We start from the raw sequence: 11,200 nt of genomic DNA, 5'->3' as shown, positions 1-11,200 counted from the left end.
GTGCACCGAATACAAGGCCCTTCGTGGCTGGGCCTCTATTGTAGCGTCCATCATTCAGAAACACACGTGCACCTGTGCGCTGTCCTGTCGCCCTTCCGCCCACCCTCTTCCCTGTCTTGTCAACGCTATTCATTTTTCAAAATCCTGCCTTTATAGTACCTCCTTTGTGAAACCTTCTCAGAAACACCCCCCGGAGAGTTAATCACTCCTTCCTGGCACCTCTTTGTACATACTTTGGTCACTGCAGTGTCTACTGTGTTCTGCATCGTGCTCTGTCTGCCTATGCCTGTCTGCATCACAGAACTCCTTTAGGACAGAGACCTTGGCTTCTAAATCTTCACGCTCCAAGTAGATCCCCAAGATAATCGATATTAGTCATTAGTATTCATTCTGTTGCTAAGCTGGTTCTGAGCTCAGGGCCTTTGCAATTGCTCTTCCTCTGTATGCTCACATGGCTTCTTGTCTCGGGTTGCGGCTGATGTCACCTGAGGCACTTTGTTACATAGGCCTTCCTTGATCACCCAATTACAATAGTACCCCGTCACTCTTCATGTGACCTTGTTTGTTTTCATAGCACTTATCTTGATCTAAAACAATTATTTGTTTTATTCTCTCTCTTTCTCTCTCTCCAACCCCCCACCCCACACTAAAATAAAAGCCGTGAGAGTAGGAGTCTGACATCAAAATGATTGGCACATAGTATGAAATCAATAAACGTTTCTTTAATTTGTTGAGTAAATGTTTACAAGAGAAGAAATAAAAAGAAGAAAATTAGAAGACATATGGGATGAGCTTTATGCCAAAGCAAAACCTGTTCTTTTCTTTGCTCTCTGACTAGATTATAAGATTCCAGAATTCAATTATTCTTTATATTTACTGAGCCGGGCCTACCATGTGGCACATGGTAGATACTGGTGAGTATATTTTCTGTTGCCCACATATTTCTTAGCAACCAAGTTAATAAATTGGATTTCTATTGATGAAAGGGTATAGTGATCTTTCTGCAGGAACAAATAAAATCCTAAACATTTAAGGTGAACTCATTTTCTGTGCTGGCATTTAGAGGTATTGAGTCTATTAGTAATTAGGCAATGCAACAGTCAAAGAATTTAAACATAAATTAGTAAGGTCCAAACTGGAAGTTGATTCACATTTGATAGAGGCTACTGGATTTATGAGCCAATGCAGACCAATGTGCTTTAATTTTGAACTGTGAGATCACCAGAAATCAGTCTACCTGGGTTAAATTAAATCAACTCACTTCAAAATGCCTCCACTAAATTAAAATCTAACGAAATGTTATAAGAAATGCCCACTTGTTAGACCTAACTTTAAAAAAGTTAATTATAAAGGAATTATTTAGGGTACTCATTAATCCATATAAGGAATTGTCAATGTTGACAAGGACTGAGAACTATCTGTTAAATATAGCAATAAGCTTATTTTTAATTTTGGCAAAAGTAGTTTCATTAAAACTTAGATTATAATGGGATGAGAAAAGAATGATTGGGAATAATGTGGTGGAAAGTATAGACTATTCTTTTTTAATTTTATGTACAAAGAGATCGCATTCTGTCATAAGGTAGATGTCTTGAATGACCCATTCATGGACGTTCACTTAGTCCAACGTAATGAAGCCTATGTCCTTGGGGAACTGACAGAAACACTGGAGGCACATGTAGAAGCCATATTTCCGGATCAGACCCTGGCATCTCGAGCAGACACAGCAAGAATGAGAACCCTGGCTGCATTTCCTCGGATGGCTCCAGTAGAGTTGCTGGTGACCCATCTTGCTCTCTCTGTAGCAACGAGGCAAAAGGCAAGTATAAACTATTCTTTACAAAAGCTTAGCTGTTTGGTGAAAGAAAGACATAGAGTGGAGTCTGAGTGGAAAAAAGGAATAGATGAAGGTTAGTTTTGTTTTTTAATTCCATAGAGTCTTTTTAAAAATATTTATTGATTGATTGATTTTAAAGAGAGAGGGAAGGAAAGAGAGAAATATCGATTTTGTTTTTCCACTCACTTATGCATTCATTGGTTGATGCTTATATGTGCCCTGACCAGGGATGGAAAATGCAACCTTAGCGTATAGGACAATGCTCTAACCCAGTGGTCAGCAAACTCAGTAGTCAACAGAGCCAAATATCAACAGTACAACGATTGAAATTTCTTTTGAAAGCCAAATTTTTTAAGCTTAAACTATATAGGTAGGTACATTGTTATTAACTTAACTAGGGTACTCCTAAGGCTTAGGAAGAGCCACACTCAAGGGGCCAAAGAGCTGCATGTGGCTCGGGAGCCACAGTTTGCCGACCACTGCTCTAACCAACTGAGCTACCTGGCTAGGGCCTAATTCTATAGAGCCTTGACAGTAATTGTCAAGGAGAAGAACCAGTAAAGAGAAGAGTTGAAAATATGGGAATGAGAAGGGATAATTAATAGCAAAAGGCACATTTCCCAGCTAGTGTTCCATGCGTGTGCCATAAGCCATTGATTCACTCAGCCTTTGGGATGAGCCTTGGGCAGAGCTCCCAGGCCAGTTGCCTGCAGCTTGAACAACCTTCTTTGAAGTCCTCTGAAGGTCGCTTGCAGGAAAGAAAGCCTAATGGCATGCCCATATATTCCACAGGTGATGAGAACCATGGGCAACACTCAGCTCTTCTCGACAGTTAAATGTCAGAAAATTCAGCCCAAGCGCTCGTTGCTGTCCATTGTGGGCTAGGATGCCTTGGGGTTGCCGGAGATATTTATGTTCTGGAGCCTGGCAGGCATGCCACAGTACAGCTGCTAGGGTGGAGACACAAGGAGACAGGACAGAGGCTCCTCATAGGTGCAACTCCCGGGAATGGCCCCAGGGAGCAGCCCCACATCCCAGTCTTCATGTTAATTGGACATGTCTGGCCTTTTGTAGTTGATATGTTCTTTTCAAGGTGTTCAGGCCACATGCACCTCTGAAGTTATGCATGGGTATATTTTCCTGGGGCTTGCTTTGTTTTCCCTTTTACAGCAAAAAAGATGAAGAGAAGCATTAATAAAATGAAGGGCGCATGTCTCTGTATTAAAAGGGGTCAATTAATATCTCTGAGATTTTAAGTCATAAAAAGTTCTAAGAAAGCACCCAGCTCAGGGTCCAGCACTTAGTTTACATGCAGTAAATATGAGGTTGTTTTTTGTGTTTTTTTTTTAATTTTCTTGAAGATCTGAAGTACTGGAAAGGAAGTTGAAGAGACAGAGATAGAGAGAGATAAGCATACAGGTGATGTAGCCTAGATTGTAAATTCCTGATCAACAACCACAAATAGTTCTCCAGCTTTCTAATTAAAATTTAAAACAAGGAGTTTATTTTTAAGAGCAATATGAGGCTTCCAACGACAAAAGAGTTCAGTATTAATCAATGCTGTTTGGGCGTTGATAAATGCCAATTGCATTAGTTCTTTGTTCTTTCATTAATCTCAGCTCAATCTCCAGGATCCCGAGAGTTGTGTTCAAACATGAATCTGTCTGCTTTGTTGTAACTATGCAGAGAGTCAACTCTTTGGTTGGTTAGAGAAGGAGAATTTTTTCCACATTTTGGTGACTCTCTTTTGCTGAGAATCTTTTCACTACAGTGAACATTTGAAAACAAAGACTTTCTGAATAGCCATCCCTGCTTCTCTTTCTTGTATGACAGCTTCTTTTGCAGACAGAAGTGGGGGTGGGGGGGGCATCCTCCACAGGAGGTGACCCTAACTGCAGTGCTCCTGGATCTGTCAATCAACCAGAGAACCATCTGTCCCACTTTAGATTTCAGGAGCCATCTTGCACATCTGCTGTGCCTTTTCTAATGTCACTTATAGAACCCACTGAAAGCTGTTAGATGAATTAAGGGAACCAGAGTGCAGCTGCATGTAGCTGATTTTGAATTTTTTGCAGCTGGGTCTTACACATCACTCTCAGTTTTGAAATTATTTTTTATGAGATTAAAACCACAAAGTGAATTATTCACTTTATAATAATAACTCCTAAGAGACTGGGCCTTCAAATTCTGTTCTCTGAAAAATTTAAAAATATATATTTTAACAACTCGCACCAAATGTTTAAAATTCAAGCCTAGAAGTGGTAATTAATAATACCTAACATTCGTTGTGCACGTACTATGAGTCAAGCACTGTTCTAAACATTTTAGTACAATATTGCATGAAATCCTCATAACTACCCTATAGTGAGTAGGTACTATTACTATCCTCACTTTATGAGGGATTTGAGGTACAGGGAGGTTGAGTAACTTACTCAAGGTCACATAGCTAATAAGTGAGTCAGGTTTTGAATCTAGCCCATGATCTAAAGCAATGCCTCGCAAAGTTTAAAGTGCTTACAAATCACCTGGAGATTTGTTTAGAAAGCAGATTCTAATGATTGGGTCTGAGGTGAGGACTGAAATGCTGCATGTGTAACAAACTCCCTGTTGAAGCCAATGCTGCTATTTTAAGATCACTTTTGAATAGCAAGGGTCTACCACACACTGGTTCTCAACTTGGTTACATATTAGAATCACCGGGACAGATTCTTAAAAATAATGAGGCTCAGGTCTCATCTCAAACTAATTCAAGCAGAATCTTTGAATGTGGAGTCTGAGCAGGGAAGAAACTAGGGGTGGGGATGGAGCATTAAAAGTGACCTAAAGTTATCGTAAAGTATATGATTGTCTAAACACTGTGCTGTACACCTGAAACTAATACAAAATAATATTGAATGTAAACTGTAACTGGAAAAAAAAATTAGAAAGCAAAAAAGTGACAAGTTAATTTTAAAAACAAAGTTTTATTTATTTTAGAGAAGAAGGGAGGGGGATAGAGAGATAGAAACATTGATCAGCTGCCTCCTGCACGCCCCCTACTGGAGATCAAGACTGAAACCCAAGCTCTAGCTGGTTTCGCTCAGTGGATAGAGCATCGGCTTGAGGACCAAAGGGTCCCAGCTCAGTTCTGGTTAAGGGCACATGTGGGCTCAATCCCCAGTGAGGGATTTGCAGGAGGCAGCCAATCAAAGATTCTTTCTCATCATTGATGTTTCTATCTCTTTCTCCCTCTCCCTCTCCCTTCCTCTCTGAAATCAATAAAATATATATTAAATAAAAAAGACTGAAACCTGGGCATGTGCTCTTATGGGCATGTGCTCTGACTGGAAATTGAACTGTTGACTTCTTGGCTCATGGGCTGACCATCAACCACTGAGCCACACCAGCCAGGCAACAAGTTAATTTTATTTATTATTTTTAAAAATATATTTTCTTGATTTTTTTTACAGAGAGGAAGGGAGAGGGATAGAGAGTTAGAAACATCGATGACAGAGAAACATCAATCAGCTGCCTTCTGCACACCCCCCACTGGGGATGTGCCCACAACCAAGGTACATGCCCTTGACTGGAATCCAACCTAGGACCCTTCAGTCCTCAGGCCGACGCTCTATCCACTGAGCCAAACCAGTTAGGCGGTTCTCAACCTGTGGGTCGCGAACAATGAAAATACATCCTGCATATCAGATATTTACATTACGATTCATAACAGTAGCAAAATTACAGTTATGAAGTAGCAATGAAAATAATTTTATGGTTGGGGGTCACCACAACATGAGGAACTGTATTAAAGGGTTGTGGCATTAGGAAGGTTGAGAACCACTGATAGGGCAACAAGTTAATTTTAAAAGAAAAGGAGGGGGTAGTGTTGATAGTAGGCCACAGAATATGATTAGCTAATTCTTTGTGTATTTATAATCTAATTTTTAAAAGGCACAATTTGAAATTATTTTTAAACATACTCTGTAAATCTAAATTAAAAAGTAGAATTTTTCTGAGTAGAGGAAAGATAAAGAAAATTACAAAGGTGATTTAAGGAAAGGATGAAAACCAACAAAGTATAAAGTCCATCCCCAAGGTTGACAAAGAAAATGTTCTAATGAAAACAATAAAAATTGATTACTTTATTTCAAATGTTTTCCCAAGCTTAAATTATACATGTGAAACTGTAAACAAATTTGGGTGTTTTTAATTTTAGAAGATAGGGATATTGTCTTTTATAGAGATCATTAGTTTGTAAAACCAGCATAAAATGCATATATCTACATACCCACATAATAAAATAAAATTGCTCACCACTTTAAATTATATAATTTTTTCTAAATAACTGCAAACTAATCATAAATAATATTTAGACCAATTTGGATAAAAGAGCCAAGGGAGATTTCTGATACATCTTAAGTGACATGTTTTCAAATCCATCTGAAATAAATAACAATGTTGCCATAAATTGTGTACTGTCTGTATAATTCCTGTATTAGCTATCCATTGCTGTGTAACAAATTACCCTTAAGTTTAGCTGCTTAAAGCACCATATACTTATTGTCTCATAGTTTTTTTGGGTTAAGAATTTGGGAGTGGGTTAGCTGTGTGATTCTGGCCGAGGCTCTGGTTAAGATGTAGGCTGGATTTACAATTGTCTGAGGGATTCACTTGGGGCTAGACGCAGTGGTTCTCAATCTTCTGGCCCTTTAAATACAGTTCCTCATGCTGTGACCCAACCATAAAATTATTTTCGTTGCTACTTCATAACTGTAATGTTGCTGCTGTGATGAATTGTCATGTAAATATCTGATATGCAGGATGGTCTTAGGCGACCCCTGTGAAAGGGTCGTTCGACCGCCAAAGGGGTCGCGGCCCACAGGTTGGGAACCGCTGGGCTAGAGGCTCAGTTTCTAAGACAGCGTGCTGACGTGGCTGCTGGCCAGGCCTCAGGTTTTGTCCACAGAGCTGCTTGAGTGTCTTCATGATCAGACAGTTAGTTCCTGCAGAGCGAATTTTCCGAGAGAGAAAGAGGAGGCCTTTTATGTCCAAGTGTGAGAGGCCACTATCGTCATTTCCTCCATGTTTATTTGTTAGAAGCAAGTCACTCTGTGCAGCTCACACTCAAGGGGAGAAGAAATTAAACTCCATCTCTTGAAGGGAGGAGTTTCAAAGGCTTTATGTACAAATTTCAACCCACCCCAGTCTCTGTCACATAGAACCACAGCCTGATGTCAGGGTTGGCTGTCCAGCGGATGATTATGTATTTTCCTGAAAAAGTCACCTACCTTCCCTATATCCAGGGTCTCACTTCCCATTTATTTTTCAAACTACTCTCTTTTACCCCCACTTTTCCTCTGAACCTCATCTCTAAAGGTCACTAAAGATCTGTTAGTCACTAATTGAATTGGATACCTTAATATCTTATTTTTATATCTCAGCAGCATTTGATACTGTTATTTACTTCCTGCATAAAATTATCTTTTTTTTTTTTTTTTTGGCTTGTGGTATGACACTGTTTCCTGGTTTTCTGGTGTGTCGTGTTTGAATAGTGGTTTCTCAAGCCTGGCTACAGAGCCCAGCTTTCTGATTTTTGCCAGTCTTTTACCCATGAAGTAATGATCTCATTGTAGTTTTTATTTGCATTTCACTGACATTTTAGGAAGGGTAAGAATGCTGTATTATTTTCCTAAGGATCCCATAACAAAGTACCAAAAATTGGGTAGTTTAAAACCAGGAGTTTAGCCCGGCCAGTGTGACTCAGTGGTTGAACTCGACCTATGAACCAGGAGGTCACAGATGGATTCCTGGTCAGGGCATACGCCCGGTTTTGGGCTTGATCCCCAGTAGCAAGTGTGCCGGAGGCAGCTGATGGATGATTCTCTCTCATCATGGATGTTTCTATCTCTTTCTCCCTCTCCCTTCCTCTCTGAAATCAATAAAAATATATTTTAAACAAAGCAAAATAGGAGTTTATTATTTCACAGTTCTGGAGACCGGAAGTCTGAAATCAAGGTGTCAGCAGGGTCATGCTCTTGCTGATGGCTCTAGAAAAGAATTTTTTTTGCTTCTTGAAACTTCTGGTGTTTGCTGATAATCGTTGGTGTTTCTTGGCTTGTAGGTGCACCACTCCAGTCAGATGTCTGTCTTCTCTCTGTGTGTCTGTGTGTCTGTGAAATTTTCCCTTTCTATAAAGATAAGAGTCATACTGGATTAGGGTCCACCCTAATGACCTCATTTTAACTTGATTACCACTGTAAAGACTGTATTTCCAAATAAGGTCACATTCTAAGGTACTAAGGGTTAGGACTTTCACATATTCTGGGGATACACAAATCAACCCATAACATATGGTATACAGTGGGGCCTTGACTTACGAGTTTAATTTGTTCTGACACCGAGCTCGTTAAGGAGCTCGTTAACTCAATTACTCTATCAACTCAATTACTCTATCAACTCAATGCAAAAAATCAGCCGAGGAACAGCTGATATCTCAAAAAACTCGTTAGTCGGGACACTCGTAAGTCAAGGCCCCCGCTGTATTTATTTCTGTGTGAAGCACTCACTGCCAATTTATGAGAAGGCTGTGATATGTAAGAAATATGAAATCATTTGGATACTAAAGATACTTGAAATTTTAAAAAATCAGATAATGTAAGAATAAAATGTATTAATTCAGATCATTTAATAAGAATAGCTTAGTCAATAGATTAGTTCAACAAATTATGATCCAATTGTTAAGTTAAAAGCTAAACTATCACACATGGTGAGACAGATCTATATGTACCATAGCAATCATTTATTGTGGCACCTGCCCTTTCTTCCTTCTTTTGGTAGCAGTGCCTAATTCTCCTTTGTTGCTCACTTTCAGTTAGTGTGGTGTGGTGGGACCTGATTATACTCCTCACTTCCAGCTATGGGCCTCTGACACAATCTGAGCTGATGATTGTCCACTCTGGAATTTTGAAAAATATTGGGAAAGAGGTGCACTTCTTTCCAAGGGTGTTGCTAAGATGCTGATGACTGCCTGGAAAGAAGCTATTGCAGAGGAAGGCAGAGACCAGAGTCTTGGGGCGGGGTGGGGTGGGGGGGGCGGGGTAAGAGGGGGTAAGAGAGATAGAGAGAAATTGATTCTTGATGCTATCTTTAGAGTACTTGGATCCAGCTGCACATGAGGTACAGCTCTATCTCTGCACTTTGTAGTTAAATGAGCAGAAAATAAACCCCTTTTAAATCTAATTTGGTTTGAATTGATTATCTAATTCTTGCCCCAGCAAGAGTCCTAATTAACACATGGACCAACATGGAAAGATGTCCAGGAAATCCTGCAAAGACAAAAAAAAAAACAAAACACAAGCCAATGTAAAACATATAGGATGACTCCATTTTTTTTGTAAAAAAAAAAAAAAAAGTAGAAATCAGAAAAAGAATTCTGGAAGAACATATATGAAACTGTTAGGAGTGGTTAAGAGAGAGAGAGGTAATGATGCAGAAGGGATTTAAATTTCTATATGATTTATTTCCTTAAAGAATTTGGACATTGAATGTATGTTTAATTATCACTAGAAAAAGTGAATATGATAGAGAAAAATTGATAATAACATAACTACTATCCTACAGTAAGGGATAATTAAATAAATCATAATCCAAACAACAAAGATTATTAAAAGTCATATTTTTAATGTATATACAGGGTAGCACAGTAAAATGGTCACCTTTTCAGGATAAGTGGGAAAAAAAAGTGGCACACAAGCAGCACATATGTTAGGATCATAGTATTGTAAATAAAATAATGGAGTGCTTCACAGGAGTGACTTTAGCATCAGGCCGCCACATAACTTACATGGCTTTTCAGCAAGTTAATCTCTGAAATGATTTTTTTTATTGTGAAAAGTAGAAGATGCTCATAGTACCTACCTCACAAGGTTGTTGTGAAGAATAAATTAGATAATTCATGTAAAGTATCTGCCATGTACAAATACATGATAAAGGAGATTATATATATATATATCCACTAGAGGCCCAGTGCACACAATTCGTGCACTGATAGGGTCCCTAGTGGGTGCCGGCTTGGTACTCCCTCCCTTCCCCTGGCTGGCCCTGCCCCCGGTCAAACTCCTGGATGAACTCCCTGTCGAGGGGGCAATTTGCATACTATGCTTTTATTATATAGGATATTCGGGAAAGACATTTAAAAATGCACCAAACATTTTAATAGTTGTTTTTTTGGATGGTGGGCTTACTGATAATGTTTTTCTTCTGTATACTTTTGTTGAAAAACTTGTAGGAAATCTTTATGAACTTATTTGAGTCAAACTGACAACAATTGCCGGAAAGCAAAATCTCAATAGATTGAGAAAATGCTGTGGAGAATGGCAGTTTTACAGCTTATTTAAAGAGGGTTACATGAAATCCATTGGTGGTAGATTTAGGGGGCAGGAGAAAGCAAAGTGTGGGTCAGGGGCCTCTGGGATTGGATAAAAAGTAAAATGGGGAGACTCACTTCTTTTACATTGGTGGGTACAGTATATAGAGATGGTATGCTGGGAATAAGATAACAGTGGTCTTGTGCTCTGTTGCAGTGATTGTGTCCTGAGGGACCTGGAAAAGATTACTCTGACATTTCAAAAGTATGTTTTGTTTTTAAATCTTTCTTTATTGACTGATGGATTTGAAAGAGAGAGAGAGAGAGAGAGAGAGAGAGAGAAACTTGATTTGTTGTTCCATTTACCCATGCATTTATTGGTTGATTCTCTTTTAAAAATATATTTTTTAATTCATTTCAGAGAGGAAGGAAGAGGGGGCGAGAGATAGAAACATCAATGATGAGAGAGAATCATTGATTGCCTCCTGCATGCCCCCTACTGGGGATGGAGCCTGCAACCTAGGCATGTACCCTGACCAGGAATTGAACCATGACCTCCTGGTTCATAGGTCAATGCTCAACCTCTGAGCCATGCTGGCTAGGCTATTGATTGATTCTTGTATGTGCCCTGACCAGGGATTAAACCCACAACCTTGGTGTATTGGGATGATGCTCTAACCAACTGAGCTACCTAGCCAGGGCCAGAGGTATGTTATTTTAGATTCAAAAAGACTTTAGAGGGGGAAGGCCCTCTAATTTTAGTGGGAATGGCCGGAGAGAGATCAGTGGGGAAAAAAGAAGATTTATGTAATACTACAAACAATAAAGAATTTAAATTAAAAAATAATAAAATTAATGTCATAGAAAAAAGATATTAGACAGGCTCACTTATGGAGGGGTATTTTCTTCCTTGCCACTTCAGCTCCCATCTGAATTAATAGAGTTACTGGTCCTTGTTGGGTTAGGGGGTAAGCATGTTCCCATAATTGAGTTACAGCATTATTCATACATGAAATTTC

General features: G+C 39.2%; 1 protein-coding gene across 1 annotated transcript; it reads right to left on the bottom strand.

Moving 5' to 3' along the window:
- Positions 1-1,618: 1,618 nt before the first annotated feature.
- On the bottom strand, positions 1,619-1,815 carry LOC118651711 (40S ribosomal protein S29-like). Its single transcript, XM_036301217.1, has one exon. The coding sequence runs from the start codon at positions 1,787-1,789 to the stop codon at positions 1,619-1,621; it is 171 nt and encodes a 56-aa protein (XP_036157110.1). The 5' UTR covers positions 1,790-1,815.
- Positions 1,816-11,200: the final 9,385 nt, after the last annotated feature.

This window comes from Myotis myotis, unplaced genomic scaffold, assembly GCF_014108235.1.
Source record: "Myotis myotis isolate mMyoMyo1 unplaced genomic scaffold, mMyoMyo1.p scaffold_m19_p_1, whole genome shotgun sequence".
In the NCBI taxonomy this organism is placed as follows: domain Eukaryota; kingdom Metazoa; phylum Chordata; class Mammalia; order Chiroptera; family Vespertilionidae; genus Myotis; species Myotis myotis.
The sequence above is the reverse complement of the archived record's forward strand: the minus strand, read 5'-3'. Positions and strand labels throughout refer to the sequence as shown.